The sequence below is a fragment of the Mus caroli genome, chromosome 14, assembly GCF_900094665.2.
Source record: "Mus caroli chromosome 14, CAROLI_EIJ_v1.1, whole genome shotgun sequence".
Classification (NCBI taxonomy): domain Eukaryota; kingdom Metazoa; phylum Chordata; class Mammalia; order Rodentia; family Muridae; genus Mus; species Mus caroli.
In genome coordinates, this window is record NC_034583.1 from 112,907,971 (window position 1) to 112,927,118 (window position 19,148).

Here is a 19,148-nt window from a genome sequence, read left to right on the forward strand (position 1 = left end):
TGAAATTCATATCCCTCTAATAATCTTCACTGTTAAGCATTGTTTTTCAGAAGTAGTGTTTTAAAAGAATAAAGCACACCACTTTGTTTTGGTTAGAGTACCTCTGTCCAGGTATTATTTTAAAACATGATAAAATAGCACTTTTCTCTCTTTATATGTACACATCATACTCACACAACAGTTCAGCTTAGAGCTAGAATACCAAGAAATAGGATTTATTTGTGATTAAACTGTTTATACCACAGTGGGAGAATCTCTGATGTTTTCTATGGCCTTCATGATATTTATTATACGTCTCCAACCTGACCTACCTACAGGAGCAAGGCTGGGGTCTGCCCAGTGGTTGGAGGTAATACCAAAGCATCAAGCCTGAAACAAAAACTGAAATGTTCGATAGATAGGCTGGCTACACCTCCAAGAAATCCCTGCTAGTACCATGTCAGTCTCAAGAGGGACCTGGTGGCCTTTTCTTTTATCCCAGGAACCTGGGCCACCTCTATAAGCTTGCTTGCTGGCTCTGCTATTTTCTCCATTTCACTTCTTCAGAAAACTTTGGAATAGACTTAAGGTCAATTTTTTCAGCTCTAAATTTTAACATAAATAATAGTAAATAGCCCTTTGGCAGAATCATTAATGATCAAGGTACATATGTTTATATTTTTCTAATTAATTGATAGAGCATGGTAGCCTGTGCCTTAGGATTTGATCAAAATAAATGTAAAGGAGCTATTATTTAGAGTTGAAAGTAGGTAAGTTCCTTTAGTGCAGGGAAATAATTTAATAAAAGGAAAATTATTTATGTAGCATGGGACTTTATAGAGTTCTTTAAGGGTTATCTGCAAGAATTATAATAATTCAAAAGAAACTTTACCTAGATATTCTGAAAATAAGCCAATTCTTTAAGTTCCATGTGAAAATAATTTCTTATATATTTATCATTATATATTCATAAGAACATAGATTTTTATTTCTCAAATAATCGAAAGTCATGAAGTACTTAGAGCATTTGGGATAATGAGGATTTGTGACATTGAAAGTTTTCTGCTACACATACACATACACAAGCACACACACACACACATGCACACATGTACACATGCAGACAGCATATACAGACAGTCAAGTATATAGAAGGGAAATATTCACCCCCACTTTGATGCACAGAACTGAAAATCCTTGCTCCTACATATGTTAAGCACATGTTCTACCACAAACCTGCACGTGGTGACCCCATGAAGCTTAGCAAAGCAGCATAAGGAGAAATCTGTGTGAACACCACTCCAATAAAGAACATTTATATCCGTCTCTGGAAGGTTCCTGAGGCGATGCCAGACGTATCTATGTGAAAATTAAAGTCTGCAGCAGCACTCAAGAGGATGATGCATGTGATATACTCACCTTCCAATGGCTTGGGTAGAAAATGAGCTGCTGGTTTGGTTTTCTTTACTCTGTTTCCTTTCATAACTTGCCCTTCCTTATTTAATCCCAAAAACCAGGCTCGGCCAGACTCCTGTTGCCTGTACAGCATGGATGAGTAGATTACATAATAGTTTTCAAAAACAGACTCTTTAAACTTGCATTCAGGGGTAAAAAGTTCCTATTGGGAGAAAAGAAGAGAAGAGAGTTAAAGTAGTAAGCAGAAGATTCCAGTGTTCACTTGGTCTGCATGGATTTCTCTGAGGAGCCAACCCTCATACTAGGGGTAAAGGGAACTGAGTCCTCCTGCATGCAGAAGCTCTCTATACATAATTTTCAATAACAAAGGAATTTGGAGAGTCCATAATTGGTAGAAATTATATATATATATATGTATATATATATATATATATATATATATATATATATATATATATGCAAGGTTGTATCTCCTCTAGTAAGGAAATAAAAAATGTAAGCCAGGCATGGTAGCTCATGCTTGTAATTTGAACATTCAGAAAGATGAGGCAGGAGGATTGCTGTGGGTTTGAAGACAGTCGGAGCACAATGACACATGACAGCAACACCTACATAGCAAGATCCTGTATCAAATCATAAAAACCCAAAGAAAAATGAACCATACCGTACTTTCACTTAATCAAAGCCCAATTCAATCACTATCTAACCACTAACCACATGACTGTAGCATTATCTATTCCCCATAAAGTTTACAAAGCTATTTAAGATACAATATGTTTTACATTATTTTCACCAAATAACTTTGCAACATTGTAACAGTAAGTAAACAGCTGTTACAATAAGTAACATTAGTTGTAGTTGTAAGTAGATTAGTGTTATAGAGTGACAAATTTATACTACTGAGGAACTGAAACTTCAAACTAAAGTTATGATAATGAGATGGCAAGGAGTTATTGGAGTGTGACGATCTAGGGCCAGACATCATATTAGCTGATAGAAGCTGGAAATAATTACCAAATTTCATGGTTTTTGAACCCTATTGAAACTCTTGAAGATCAACAGCAAAACTCTGCCCTGACTAAAAACCACCCTACAATTTGGAGAGTACAGTGTGTTAAACAGATTTAAGCTCTTGCCATCATCTTCATTAACAGTGAACAGCACATAGCTTTAGTATTATTATAAATATCACACATATTTCACAGATGATTTTACATATTTGTGAAATTTATTTGAAATAAATATTATTTCATGCTTATCTATAAGAATGCACAGCAATACAGCTTACAAGTATTTCTGACAGCATCCAATTAAATAGAACTTTAAAGTCCCTTTTTTGTGAAGACTGTAGAATAAACCATCTTTATTTCTTTTGGTTAAAAACAATGGATTTGAATCTGGCATTTCTGTGTACTGCTCATTCCTTACGTTCAGTACATTGGTGATGTACACCTAGCAGTATAAACAACTATCAGAAGGGAAAACACACTGAAATAGTGTCTTCAACAAAGGTGAGAGCCATGCACCAAATACAGGTGGCTCAGTAGAAGCAGACAGTATGCAGAAAGGCCTAGCCACTCTTCTCGAATTCCTAAAGCAGCTCGTCAATTTCATTCTCCATATCCTCAGTGTGCTGGATACACTGGCAGAGCTCACAGATAAGGAATGCTCCTAGAGTGGCCTCTCATGCTTGTCCTGGTTGTCCACATTGACCACATGAACTGGCTGGCAGGACTCCTGATCTCTGGAGTTCAAATCTGCTACAACCTAGTCAGAGATTCTCTTCACAAGTGAAGATCAGGTCAAACAGGTCTGTGCAGTTTTGGAACCTTTCTGGATGGGGCTTGATTCTTTTATTTCTGTCCAACGTATGTAAAATTCCATTTTGTGTATAGAGTTCTTTGTCTTTCCTGAGGAGATCATTGTACATTCTGGTCATATATGGTTTTGAAATCATAAACATTGGACTTGTCAGTTGCTGGTCCTGGGAACATCACTAGTTTCTTTTCCAAAGGAACAGACACTGAAATGACGGTTGCTCAGGATGTCGTGTGCTTTCATGCTCCGATTCTGGTTACTTGAGCATACCACCATCAATCACCCTCGGCACTGATCAAGACATGGCACCTACCCAACTACCCACTGCACTTCAGAACTTTAAAATTCTAACCTCCTAGTGGCAAACTATGTAAGATGTTTAACTAGTTTTTGTAGCCGATAAGAATAGGCTATGTTCTGTGCTATCTATCTATCTATCTATCTATCTATCTATCTATCTATCTAAATATATATATATATATATATATATTTTACAATTCTTTGCGTAAAATATAAAATCTCTAAAAATTGAATTTATGTTGAATTGTCATAAGAAATGTTTCATAATTGCATATGGAAAATGCTTTCCAAAAGAGGTGCGTTATCAAATGATATCTTCTGCAGTATAAATTTATTCAGTGTGCTCTATATATTTGCTTCACCAGAAATTAATTTTCCAAGGAGAAGTGGATCATAGGAAAGATGACAGATGCAGTGATCAATAAAAGACATTAGCAAAACAAAACGCCCCTCCTTACAGGGATATGTAAGGTCTTCCAACATGATACTACCTCAGATTTTAAAAAGAACCTACCCAAATAAATGTCCTGGCCTTCTACTAAATTTCTGTTCTCCAAATACCCTCTTTATAGTTCTCTCATTAATAAATGGAGTCCTACTGTGTCAGCATCTAAGAGATGTCACAGAGGAAAGTAGATAAATTGGGAAAAGCAAAATGTTCCAAACCTGGCTTGTCCCCTGTGATGGTTAGCTTTCAGATTACTTAAGAAAATAGTCTCAATTAGGGATACCTTATGGGCATGTCTGTGAGGGGTTTGCTAATTAAGTTAATTGATGTAGGAAAAACCAGCCTATTGTGAGTGGCAACATCCCCAAGAGAGTTTGTCCTGAACTATATTAGGATGGAGAAATTGGAATAATCAAGCTAGCACAGCAAGTAAGTCAACTTATATGCATTCATCTTACATGCATCCATTTCTTTCTGTTTTTGGCTGTGTGGTGATATGACTAAATATGTGAACTTCCAGCCTTGACTTCTCCATTATGACATGGACTTGTAAGATGAAACAAACTCCTTGTTTATCTAAGTTGCTTTTAGTTATGTTTTATCACAATAACACAATAAAAAATATGAGAGTCTCCAACAGACCAATAAATCTGCCATCTTGATTGAAACTAAGTCTTCTAGGTCTTGGTATGACACATGTATTCTTGAGATAATCTAAGGTGAAAAAGCATGTTATCTGCTAGTAAAAGCCTGCCTCAAAATATCAAAGAGTATGATGTTAACAGCTGACCGAGGACCCTGAGGCGACACCCAGTCATCCCTGGGGTAAAGGAGAGAGGGATAATGGAAGAGGTTCCCAACACTGACCAGAGTGTGCAGTGCATCTTGATGGAGCAGAGACTCTCTATGATTTAAAGCTTTATTCTAGAAATGCAGGGGGAAAGAGAGAAGAGAGAGAGAGAGAGAGAGAGAGAGAGAGAGAGAGAGAGAGAGAGAGAGAGAGAGAGGAGAAAGAGGAGAAAGGAGTGAGAGAAGTGAGAGGTAAGAGAACAAAGGAGTGAGAGAGTGCGAGAAGTAAGAGAGGGAAGTGGGGGCCTAATAGCCCCTTTTATGGTCTTCACTGTTGCTAGGTAACTGGAGAGGAGTTTAGCCTGAACATCAGAAGCTTGGGCCATTGCTTAAGTGACTACTGATCATGCTTCTCTTGTGGGGGCTGTGGGAGGTGGTAGCTTAGGCAGGGGCCAGAGTTCCAGAAGCATGAGGGAACACCTACCCTGTCATGAAAGTCAATTATGACCTCAGGGTTCAGACCTCAGCTTGACTGGAGACCAGCCTGCAATTCCGTACCCTCTGCCCTCTGAGCATAAGAGTTACAGGTCTATATTGTCATGGCTGACTTTTACCATGGGTGCTTGAGATCTAAACTCAGATCCTCCTGTTTGCATGGCAAGTACTCTGATCATTAAACCTTTTCTTTAGCTCCTGTTTATATTACTTTGTGAGCTTTGCCTGTGACTCCAAAAACTTATGTATCTTCTGACTTTCATCTGAGCATTTGAGAGACAGAGGAAGATGAGTCTCTGTGAATTTAAAGGCCAGCTTGGTTTAACATTGTGAGTTTTAGGACAATAAGGCTGACCCTATCTCAAAAAACAAAGCAAACACACACACACACACACAAACAACAACAAAAAACCATCTCAAGAGAACTATGTAATACTTGTGAGGACTGGTTGGTATATTCTGGGCCATTTTATTCCTGGTTAAATAATCAAAGTGAATACATACACTTACAATATTCTAAGATGCTCTTATCTAACACAGTTTTCTTAAGACTTTAAAAGAACTTAATTTATTCTTCAATTGTTGTAGCCAAAGAAATGTCAGCATTCTTAGGAGAAATACTAAAACTACACACAGAAGGGCCTAGTTACTATCATTTGTTATAAATATACTTTCAATATGTAAATGGAAGAAAAATAGAATAGAGGATTATGATCTATATGTCCAGACAGACAAGGTTCAACCAGTGTTTGATTTCTTTTTAGCTGAGTGTTCTTGGGAAAATGGTTTTATCTCCCTGGGTTTCAGTTCACATTTCTAAGACAAAGTTGAAATTATAGACAAAAAGCTGTCTGGGAGAACTGGTGTGAATTAACTCATTTTAGAATGATAAAATAATAATAAGTACTTGCTATTTTTTATGAAATACATTATTCATTATATAGTATAACTTTCTGTATGTTATTTCAATACTTGAGTCTAATGATATTACTACAGATCAAAATTCAGCTGCATGATTAGTCAATAAACATGGCTTCACATCAAGTATTGAGTTGAACACCAGATATGACAAATATGAATAAAATAATTCATTTCATTTAAAAAGCCATATAGGTACATATTATTATGGAAGGCTGGCATCTTGGATGAGAGAAGGATTATAGATGTAGTATATAGCATTGTGACAAATCAGAGACAGAAAATGCCATGGTGTATTAGGAGAACCATAAGCAGTTTGCAAAGATATAGGTACTGCAGAGAAGAAACAGAAAGTGATGTGGAAGGAAAGGCAGGCTTGCATTTATAATAAAGGTTTTATATACTGCCAAGATAATGAACCCTATTGTCAGTAAGAAACATGGCACTCTTGAATAAGCAACAGAGTAAACACAAAGTGACTGTCAGTGTGCAAGACAAATTTATATAGTTATGTTATGTTTCAACACTAGTATGTTGATTCCTAATCTCTAGAGAAATGGACTGGCAAGTGTTAGGTAGGGCAATATCATTTTGTGAAGTTCCCTCACTTTGACTAAATTTATAATTTTTTTTTTTTTTTTTGAGACAGGGTTTCTTTGTATAGCCCTGGCTGTCCTGGAACTCACTTTGTAGACTAGGCTGGCCTCGAACTCAGAAACCCGCCTGCCTCTGCCTCCCGAGTGCTGGCATTAAAGGTGTGTGCCACCACGCCCGGCTTAAATTTATAATTCTTGAAATTAAGGTACTTTGGTTTCTAGAAATAAATTCAATTGTTTCTCTAGGTTTGTGTCTTTCCTGCCCTATCAGCCTCAAGTCCCAGCCAGCCAGGAAAGCTGATTTTCCGTTAGACACTTGACATTCTTTACCTGACTACTCACTGTTTGTCCTTACCAATGACTAACTGCAGGCTACAAACAAAACTTTATAATCTATTTCCCCCTCCCCCTTCCTCTAACATGTATGAAAATGAAACCTTAGTCTGCCACAGGAGCATGAACTGTATTCAATGTTCTTGCCATGGCACCATCTGTCTATGGCTTTAATTCCTTTTAATAAATCTCTTACTAAAAAGATAATCTATCCCAGTGTTCACCTTTGAAGCAAAATATGAGACCTCTCAGGAAGTTGTCTGTTAAAAATTACATTATTTTCACTAATATTGATAGTATGAGAACGATTCACAAGGCATAAACAAATGCTATCCAAATTATAAGCTACAAAACTGAATTCTCAATTTTATAATATCTAAGAAAGAGGAAGAAAACATGTTATGCAAATAATTCAGGAGGTGAAATCTTTTTCTTGATGCTAACTTGTAAAGAAACTTATAAAAGTAACATTGATCAACACAAAGGAAAAAAATTCTTGATATTAGACCCAACTATAGTTTTGTATTTGAATACTACAGATGCATTAGGGAGATAGACTGCATTGGGAAAGTTCAGTAAATAGAACTTGAAATAGTTGTAATTGATGAGACCAGGGATCATGTGGGCATTGGAGGCTGTAGTAAGCAGAAGTGAAGCAAGCTGGCAAGCAGGGTTCGCTGACAAGGATAAATGTGTAGCTCTGGCCCTGCACCGGGCAGACAGTGGTGGGAACAAACTGAAGAGGCTGTGCATTGCATGAAAAGTTAGAACTTTATATCTTGAGAAGATCTGAGTTTTCAGAAAAAAAAATAACTTTTTTTGTTTTCGGTCATAACGCCTGTTCATCTTGACTATTTCTTCAGTGTATTTCTCAACATGGAGAAGCTCAAGGGCTGGGATGGACCCAGTACACTTCCACTTTGATGCCTCCAATAGATTGAAAAAAGCAGGGATTCCAGGCTATCTCTGAAGCTCTAATTTATGTTTCTTATTTAGTGAACTAAATAAGACTACTGTGACAGAATACTGGCAGTGGTAATAAGAGAACGCTTATTTAAATTTAAGCTTAAATATAAACTCTTTGAAAGTGCCAAAAACGAGATAGATAAGGAATTTGATGTGTCTTTTTCGACTCTTGTCTACCTATATTTAGAACTACCACCCTGACAACAAGCCCAGCAGTCAAGTTCCAGTAGAAGATTAAGTATTTATTTGCACCAATGCCAAATTAAACCATCAAATTATAGAATAGGGGGGAAAAAAGGCACACCACAATGCAGACAGAAGTTTCAAATCTCCTTTTCTGTTGTGGTTGCTCTGGGACGAAAGCACCATCTGCAGTGTGTTCTTTATTCAGGGAAACCCCTGATGGTCTATGTGCATGTGCAAAGATAGTCTTCTGGGTTGTAGATGAAAGGGGAGGATGATAGGAGGAGACTGTCCATGTTCTACACTCATAAGAAATGAATTAGCCACAAACCCAGAAGGTTAGGCATAAACAAAGTATAATGTCAGTACTGACATGACCTTGAGATGTGCAGTAGGCTGTGGTCTTCAGACTGTTGACTCAAAAACACAACTTTACTGCAAGTTGGAAAGAGAGGTTTTTCTGAAGCCATGAGTCACCACAGCCTGGGAACTCACATTTAGGTTACCCAACTTCCATGTCCCAGTGAAGTAGCAGGTTTTTGAAGGTTTTGTAATGACAGAATGAAATCATAAATTGAGATACTTTTCAAATATAGTGGTAGAGTCATCAGAATAGCAGCAAAGCAAGAGAATTCACAGCTATGGGCCTCAGATGCTATCTGATGACAGTTTTAGACTTTTGATTTGGTGGAAATGAGGGTTTTTTTCTTTTTTAAGTTAATAAATCCCAAAGATTTTTATCTGCTAGTTGCAAAGGTCAGATGCAGAGGTGGACAAGGAATGGCTAGTTAGGTGGGTAAAGATAGCCCAAGATAAAATATAATTAGGCTCTGGATCTGCAACATTCCATTCTCCCCACAATCATGGAAGTTCTTATCAATTTGAGTTCAGCCTTGTAGAAAGTTCATGCAAGTGCAGGTTTTGTTTGTTTTATTTCAGCAATTTTTTTTATTTTATTTTCACAAGATCAAGTCTAACTCTTGTGGAGTGAATACAGCTCTATCACCAAAGGCAATAACATTTATTTTGAGTCAAATGTTAGAGATTGTGGTTGGAAACATGGATTTAGGTTGCTCTGAAAGATGGGTTCCAGTTTGAAATCAGTAAAATAAACTTCCAGAGTACCAGAATAAAAGACATTCATAAGCAATGTGTTCTGAACCTAGTCAGGAATGAGCAGACTTAAAGGACTATCAGGGAGGACTCCTCTTTTCTGTAACTATTAGCTTGTAAAACCAGGGAGTAATCATTGCAGGAATTTGAGTACTAGTTAAAAGAATTAAATTTTAATGATATCTCTTGCTCTGGGTGGGGACATGACACCCTACATTGCACAAAAGGTAATTTAGCAGAAGGCTTTATAGTTGGCAGTAAAGACGGACTGTTACCAGAGGAATTTGAGCAGCCCCACACTGGGTGCCATATTCTACTTACAAAATCTAGAACCCCTTCTGCTGTTTCTAGTTTAAACACAAGAGAATTTTAAAATAGAAGTAAAAGGGAGATTGAGAACAACTTTACTAAAGTTTAAGAGAAAAACAGCAAGGCAGCTAACCTTTAAACTATTATGTTTATGTTGATGGATGATGAACAGAGAAAAAAAGAAAGTTACAATATGTTGTTAGGATCTGGCATGTACAGCAATGGAGTTCAAAAGAGTGGAGAACTGACTTCACACAAGCAAAGTGAGAAAGCCCAGAACATAATAAAACATCTACTACAAAAAGAAAAGACAAAAGGGTAGAAAGAACAGAGCTGTGTGCTTTTTCTGGGTTAAGACTCAGAAAATAGGCTGGCCAGTGATTTTCTCTAAGTGTCCATACTACAAGGGGAAGGTTACTGCAAAAGAAAAACATATTATTAATTAGAATATAAATTCCACTCACCTAGTTATATAGCTGAGAATATTATATCTCCATCTAGGTCTTGATAATAGCTATGTTCTAGTCTTCAGACCATAATGGGCCTCAAAAAATCACCTATCTTCCATCTTTTTATATGCTGATTTAAGTCCTCAGGAGACTTATTTTCTGGCAAAAAGGAGGTGGAGTCCACTCTCTTTGAAGGGGAGAGATGTTCCCTAGGACCTCCAGGGCAGCTTGCTGACATTTCTGTAGTTACCTAAGTAAGAATAGAGCTGTCTCTCCCTTTAGAGTTCATTGAAATCATTCTTTCTATCCTTCTGGAAACTTGTCTGTTGTAAGGAGTTAAGAATGAAGTTCTTTGGCAAATGGATGAAACTAGAAAACATCATCCTGAGTGCATCACAAAAGAACACACATGGTATGCACTCACTGATAAGTGGATATTAGCCCAGAAGTTTGGAATACCCAAGATACAATTCACAGACAACATGAAACTCAAGAAGGAAGATCAGTGTGGATACTTTGGTCCTTCTTAGAAGGGGGATCAAAATACCCATAGGAAAAGATACAGAGACAAAGTTTGAAGCAGAAATTGAGGGAAAGGCCATCTAGTGACTGTCCCACCTGGGGATCCATCCCACATACAGTCACCAAACTTAGACACTTGTGGATACCAACAAGTGCTTGCTGAAAGGAACCTGATATAGCTCTCTCTTGAGAGGCTCTGGCAGTGCCTGACAATTATAGAAGTGAATGCTCACAGCCATCCATTGGACCGAGCACAGGGTCCTTAATGAAAGAGCTAGAGAAAGGACTGAAGGAGCTGAAGGGGTTTGCAGCCCCATAGGAGAAAAAACGCTATGAACCAACCAGTACTTCCAGAGCTCCCAGGGACTAAACCACCAAACAAAGAGTACACATAGATGACCTCTAAGATCCAGCCACATATGTAGCAGAGGATGGCCTTGTGGTACATCAATGAAAGGAGAGATCCTTGTTCTTATGAAGGCTCTATGCCCCAGTGTAGGGGAATGCCAGAACATGGAAGCAAGAGTGGGTGGGGTAGTGAGTAGGGGAAGGGGGATGGCATAGGGGTTTTTTTTTTTTTGGAGGGGAAATGAGGAAAGGGGATAAAATTTGAAATGTAAATAAAGTAAATATCTACTAAAAATTCCAAGAACCATCCCTAAACATGGAAATCAGCACAATGGAGTCTCTTGCACTGGCCACTGCCACCCTGTGAACACGTTTCTTCTCATTGGTCCATTGGGCCATTGTCTACTGTCATCCCCTGAAGATCCTGCATTTTACCTGGACATAAACTCCCTTTTGTGCTATAATCTCTCTTCCTCTCTTTTCTTTTCTCTTTTCTTTTCTTTTCTCTTTTCTTTTCTTTTCTTTTGGATATTTTATTTATTTACATTTCAAATATTATCCTGGTTCCTGGTTGGTCCCCCCCCTTCCCCGAAAAACACCCTCCTCCTATCTCCCTCCCCATTCCCCTGCTCACCAACCCACCCACTCCTACTTCCTGGCACTGGCGTTCCCCTACACTGGGGCATAGAGCCTTCAAAAGACCAATTGTTGATGTCCGACTAGGCCATCCTCTACTATATATGCAGCTGGAGCCATGAGTCCCTCCATGTGTACTTTTGGTTGGTGGTTCAGTTCCTGGGAGCTCTGGGGTTACTGATTAGTTCATATTGTTTTTCCTCCTATGGGCTGCAAACCCCTTCAACTGCTTCAGCTAGGTCCTTTCTCTAGCTCTTTCATTGGGGACCCTGCGCTCAGTCCAATGGATCACTGTGAGCATCCACTTCTGTATTTGTGAGGCACTGGAAGAGCCTCTCCGAAGACAGTTACATCAGGCTCCTGTCAGCAATCACTTGTTGGCATCCACAGCAGTGTCTGGGTTTGGTGACCGTATATGAGATGGACCCCCAGGTGGACCAATCTCTGGATGGTCATTTCCTTAGTCTCTACACAACACTTTGTCTCTGTAACTCCTTCCATGGGTGTTTTGTTCCCCTTCTAAGAAGGATCGAAATATCCACACTTCGGACTTCCTTCTTCTTGAGTTTCATGTATTTGGGAATTGAATCTTGGGTATTCTGAGCTTCTGAGCTAATAATATCCAATTATCAGTGAGTACATATCATGTGTGTTCTTTTGTTACCTCACTCAGGATGATATCCTCTAGATCCATCCATTTGCCTAAGAATTTCATAATTAAAGGAGCTAAAACCATTCAATGGAAAAAAGACAACATTTTCAACAAATGGTGCTGGCTCAACTGGGGGTTAGCACGTAGAAGAATGTAAATTGTTCCTTGTACAAAGCTCAAGTCTAAGTAGATGAAGGACGCTACATAAAACCAGAGACACTGAAACTTATTCAGGAGAAAGTGGGGAAGAGTGTCGAACACACGGGCACAGGGGAAAATTTCCTGAACAGAACGCCAATGGGTTGTGCTGTAAGATCAAGAATTAATATGGGATCTTGTAAAATTGCAAAGCTTCTGTGAAGCAAATGACACTGTCAATAAGACAAAAGGGCAAACAACAGATTGGGATCTTTACCAGTTCTAAACCTGATAGAGGGCTAATATCCAGGAACCAGGGACTTTAGCAGAAGCCAGAGCTTCCAGGAAAAAAAAATGCATTTACTAAAAACACTGATAGGGACATCAGATAGGCAGTTGAATGGGGTCTCTGTTTCAGGTTTTAGATGCTATCTGGTGATGTTCTTAGAGTCTGAGTTTTCAGAAACAGATAGTCTATCTAATAGTCTAGTTAATGTATTCTGAGGATTTTATCTGCTAGTTAAAGGGATGTTATATGGGACTCAGATGTGAAAGCTATACCCCTACTAAAAGGGTTTAAAGGCAAGCCAGGTAACTTTGTCTCAAGATTTGTAACATTCAGACTCTCCACAATCACAGTTTTGAATCAGTCTTTAGAAACTTCAGCATAGGTGTGGCTTTTTCAAGAGACTTCAAAGTTCAAATCTGGGGAGCTGAGAAAATGATCGGACCCTTGTGGGGATAGCCCTGGGGATAATTATATTTGATGTTAATCCCATTCACCAGTGAGTGGTTGTGAACAAGGAATGAGTCAGCACTCAGGAGATTTCCTGTAAACCTGCTTCCCATCTTAATTTGTAAAATAAAGGAGAGCTGATGATTGGGCAGATAAAAGGGAAGGTGGAGCAGAAGGTTGGGAGAGAGAACGAGAAAATGGAAGAGAGAGAGGATGCAGAGGAGGAGGAAGAAGAAGAAAAGCAGAGCAGAAGCACATGGCATGGAGAAACCAAAAGTTATAAGGGGTCTCATAAGGTGTGGAAGATAGTAGTATAGTGGTAGATCTGCCCAATCTAGGCGCACAGCATGTATCCATATTGAGTCGTGTTTTCATTGCTGGGCATGTTTGGGTTGGAGATTTACCACAACAAGACCCTAAAGTCTTTATTGTGTGGTCCTTTACCAGAAAATTTTCCCACAACTGGTTTAAAGTAAAATCTGACCATTTTTTTCACAATCTAGATGAGGGAAGAAGTGTTTAATACCAAACTCCTTAGGGATAATTGTTCCCAATTAAATTTAGATCTCATGTATATTCATTTTGTTTTATATTGTACAACACGTATACATTCATATATTGTAATATATTCATGTATGTAAATATATATGATTTGAATACATTTTTTTTCATCAAAGCTTGATTTTAGAGAAATCTAAAAGTCTTCTCCCTTTTAAAAGGACGAGCACCAGCTTCCTTTTAAAATGCTTCAGGCCACCCATTCCGTGTACTGTGTAACCTGGGAGAACCTGACAGAATGTTAAGTCTATGAAATGCAAGACAGTACCTGTGGCTTCTCCTAGCACTTCTCAACCCACTTCCTACCTAAACCTCTTCCTCCCAGGGGCTGGACTTCTGCTTTCCTTTCTCCAGCCTCTTGTTCTCTCTCCCCTTCTCTTCTCTCATTGTTCAGTTTAGTCAGCTAATCAAGTTCAGCCCAGATGCTGAACTGGGCTATCTACTTTCTCCTTTATATCTACAATAAAAATTTGATAGATTAACATTTTTAAAATAAGAGGAAATTCTAAACTCAATTTAAAAAGACAGAATATAGGAATTATACTAGGCATACTGTACCAACGAGCCTATCACACATTCATGATATGTATTATTAACAGAAACTTTAAGGAGCCCCACTTGGTTCATGACAGGGGAGCCAGTATTTGGCTCCCACTTACAGTTCTTAGTCTCATTAGTAAAATAATTTAAGGGAGCACTCAGAAAAAGGCTTGAGAACAGTTTCGTTAGGTATCAAAAACTCCAGAACAGAACCACAAGCTGTAAATTTTGACAGCTACCTGAAAGAGGAAGACAAAGAGTAACAAATACAGCCAGGCTGTTTATAAACAGTTACATTGCAGACAAGCAACCAGGGAGTGGGGAAATAAAAACACCAGAACTACTAGAAGAAGCATACTTGGGCTCCAGGCAGCATCCAAAAGGAAGAACAGATGTGAAGAAGGGAAAAGTAACTCTTTTCTGAGTGAGGACTCAGAAAGGCAGGCAGACTTGGCTGAACCTTGTGGCAGTTCTGTAGTGACTGCACAGAATACAAAAGTTCTGGGGAAAAAGTAAACTCATTAGAAGGATTATTATTACTTCCACTCCTTAGTGTGATTAAAGGTCCCTTAGCTAGATGACTGACCTGCTCAGTACTTCACTGCTCTGATAATACCAGCATTATATAATAATAGCATTACATCTATTTCCTGAGTCATCAATACATATAACACTCTCCCATTCAGAGTATAGACATTGACCCTAGACTTTTATAAAGTTTGTTCCTAAGAATTAAATAGAAGTCTCAGGTTCTTAAATGAAAGATAATGACAATTCACAAAAGTAATTTATAAATATCACATGCGTTAGCTATCAACTATATAGAAATGAAAAAAATAAGTTTTAAACTGTAAATTGAGTAATAAAGTATACTTACTTATAACAACAAATGAAACCAAAAAATGCTTTCAAATGTGAATTGTTATCAGGAGCAAGGTCCTATTTAATTATTCTTAATAGGTTTCAAATTAATTGTTCAAACTTTAGATGGAATTCTAATGGCCTGTTCAACTTGAAATCTCCATTTTCTCCTCCCTTGTCTCTTTTGTTGGAGATGTGGCCTACTGAAGGTTAAAATGAGGTCAGCAGAGATTTATCTCAATCTCTGTCACCCTTTCCAGTTTATAATCAATCAGTCATATCCCTGAATGCTACTCTTCTGACAGCACCAGCTTCAAGATGGAGTGCAGAATGTTCTTACAATCACTAACAAAGGCAAAAATAGTCTGACTTTTCAGAAAATGATGGAGTCATGAAATTTGAAACAGAAAATATCTACAATTAACTCTTTAAAGAATCCATTTAAGTTGACTGTTGTGTTTTATTTCTCTGGAATGCTATATATTTTAAAATGTACACTATAGAGCTTTGAATCGCATATAGAGTTAAAATTAGTAAACTGTGTATGTGTGTGATGTATAAGTGTATATGTGTACTTTAAACAAATGCACAATCTCATATGTAGTACATGATTCATAGCTTTGATTTGAAAAAAAGATACAATGAATGTAAGTGAATGGTTAACAACAAACCAGGTGGGTTTTGTTTTTATTTTTACTTAGATTCCAAGGAAACAAAGTTGCAAATAAAAGCTTAGTTTTTTCATCTGAAAAGACACAACTTGTTACTTAGGAGTGATCATATCTTAAAATATATTTATTTATTTATTATATATTATACTTTGGGCTATTATAGTATATAATATAATTTATTTTAGTGCTAAAATAAACTATTTTTGATATAATATTTAACTGTTCAACATAAATAGATATCATATCTGAAAATATACACCATAGCTACATATTTAGTATTTAAATATGCATACATGTATATTTTATATTCTTAACATGTGGTATTCAGTGACCAGGAGTTATTTCACAAATTCTCTTCCTACCAGAGAGAATCAGCTTTTATCAGGACCCCAAGTAATATGTGTGTGTTCTAAAGTATGGGAAGCCATGGTATATGTTCTCAGTGCCATACAGAATCAATAAATGACCACAGTATCCAAATATTACTAAAGTTTGCCACCTATTTCTTAAAGTCAATGCAAAAATTTACAAATTAAGAAAGTAAAAACAAAAATATGATGTATTTACAGTACATATTTAAGTGAGAAATTTAAATTTATAAATAAAAATATGTCTCAACTGGTTCTATAAGACCTGTTTCATCAGTAGACAGACATGTATGAATTCCCTAAATTGTATCATTCTAAAGAGAGAATTGTTATAACTGCTTAAGATTCATCACTATATATTTGTCAATATTCAATAGTTACACTAATATCAATATAATGTTACTGAATGTACTAAGATTGACTTTGTGCATACCTACATATTAGGCCTTGTTGTAAAAGCTCTATAGGACCAGCTAACTTGAACCTCCCTGTAATCCTATGGGATTAGTGACATTATAATCACCACTTTAGTAATGAGAGACTGAGCAGTGTGTTTAAGTAATTCACCACAGTTTATTTATATTCACCAATATAAATATAAATATTTATTCTCACCTTTTTCATTCAAATACTTATTTTGAGAGGTCACCCTGGATGCCAGAACTCCAGGTAGGCTGCCTAGTTGTGGATTGTCCCCACTGTCTCAGTTCCTGCTCATCCTACCTCCAACTATCCCTTCCTTCCTCATTACCATATCCTAGTCCCCAACTCTGGTGAGACTCACTGCTTTACCACAGCCAGCACAACTCCAGATAGGCCACCGCCCACTTGGTGACTTCTTTTATTCTCTCTTGCCCCAACCCCCACCAATCTCCTCATTTCTCCACATTACCACATCCCAACCACCAACTTGGGCATGGATCCCTTCTCAACAAGAGGCCACTTTGGCCATCAGAAGTTCTGCCACAAACTCCAGTGGAGATGTACTGCTCAGCCACAGGCAAAAGACCAGAGAGAAACCAAGGAGCAAAGTAACCATCCAACAAAGACAAACTCAGAAATCAGCACCTAGACTAATAATCGTACCAAAGCCATATGCCTTGATGTCAGTGTAAGAACAAAATCAACAACAGCCCAAGTAATATGCCACCACCAGAACTCAGTTATCCTACTACAGTAAGCCTAGAATAGACCAGTACAGATGAAACACAGTTAAAACCAATTTTATGAAGATGATAGAAGTACTCAGAGGGACTGTGGATAATTCCTTTAAAGTGAGGAAAATACAGCAGAAGGAAATGAATAACTATTTAAGACCTGAAAATGGAAATAGAAGCAAAAAAAAAAAAAAAAAAAAAAAAAAAAAAAAAAAAGAAAACACAAAATGAGTGAAATCTGGAGTTGAAAATCTAAGTGAACATGGTCTACAGACACAGCATCACCAACAAAAGAAGTTGAGGACAGAATCTCAAGCATTGAAAATATAATAGAATAAATAGATATATTTGTGAAAGAAAACTTAAGTCTAAAATTTTCCTGACACAAACTATCCAGGAAAAACTAGAACCCTATGAAAACATCAAGATCTATCCTCCTTCAGCATACAAAAACATACCTCAATGTCAAAGATAGAGACATTAACTCAGAATAAAGAGTTGGGAAAATTTTCTAAGCAAATGAACTTAAGAAGAAAGCGGTATAGACATTTCAATATCTGAAATAAAAAAAAAACAACAAACTTCAAAACAAAATTAAGCAAAAGAGACAGAGAGAAATACTTCATATTCACCAAAATTTCACTAATGGAAAAAAAAAAAACTTTAGCCATCAGGGAAATGCAAATCAAAGCTACTTTGATATTTCATCTTTTTTGTTGTTGTTGTTGTTTTGTTTTTTGAAACAGGGTTTCTCTGNGTAGCCTTGGCTGTCCTGGCTCTCCTTAAAGCTGGTCTTGAACTCAGAGAAATTACCTGCCTCTGCTTCCCAAATGCTGGAATTTAAAGCTTGTGCCATCATGGCCTAGCTTGAGATTTCATCTTACATACATCAAGATAGTTAAAGATCAATAACACAGGTGAGAGCTCATCCTGGCAAAGATGTGGAGTAAGGGAACACTCCTCCATTGCTGGTGTGAGTGGAAATTTGGTCAGCCACTATGGAAAACAATATGGTAGTTCCTCAGAAAATTGGAAACCAATGTACCTCAAGACCCAGCTATACCACTTTTGGTCATATGCCCAGAAGATGCTCCATCCTATCACAAGGAATTTTTCTCGACTATGTTCATAGCTGCCTTTTTTTTTTTTGTAATTTCCAGAAACTGGAAATAACTTAGCTGCCCCTCAACTGAGACGCAGATAAAGGAAACAAGGTACATTTACACAATAGAGTATTACCCAGCTGTTAAAAAAATGACATCATAAAATTAGCAGGCAAATTAATGGAACTAGAAAAAAAAATCATACTGAGGGAGACAACCCTAACCCAGAAAGACAAACATGATATGTACTCACAAGTGGATATTAGCTTTTAACTAAAGGATAATAATAGACCCAGCTAAATAACAAAGAGGGATCTAAGGAGGGACACATGAATGTCTCTGGGAAGAAGTAGAATAGATATTGCATGCTAGCTGGGGGGCAGTGGGACTGCCTCTTGTTATTCTGAATTTGGCTAATATTCTTGTGAGGCCTGATGTAGCACCAGTGAATCTTGGAGAATGGGGAGGTAGGAGAAAGACTGGGAAGAGTTGAGGGAGAGGAAGCTGCATCTGGATGTATTGAAGAATAAATAAATATAAAAGAATTAAAAATAAATATAAAAATAATTATACCTAATTATTTTTGTAAAATTAGCCTCAACTGTTTCTCATTGCCCAAGTCTCATTGCCCTGAGAAGATTCCAGAGAGCTTGGCTGGAATGAGAAGACAGATGGAGTGGCTAAAGGGCCCACTGAAATCCAATCTAACCCAAGTCATAACATCATGACCCTGCCAGTATGTGCAG

At 37.5% G+C, this 19,148-nt stretch overlaps 1 protein-coding gene and 1 pseudogene across 6 annotated transcripts in view; both read right to left on the reverse strand.

Moving 5' to 3' along the window:
* Positions 1-19,148, reverse strand: part of Fgf14 (fibroblast growth factor 14) — a 637,724-nt gene that overhangs the window by 8,421 nt on the left and 610,155 nt on the right. For all 6 annotated transcript variants that reach the window (XM_029468877.1, XM_021181486.2, XM_029468880.1 and 3 more), the window contains one exon: positions 1,399-1,597. In XM_029468877.1, the coding sequence (XP_029324737.1) occupies positions 1,399-1,597 (199 nt within the window). The remainder of the gene's footprint in view (positions 1-1,398; positions 1,598-19,148) is intronic.
* LOC110309628 lies at positions 2,936-3,489 on the reverse strand (annotated as a pseudogene).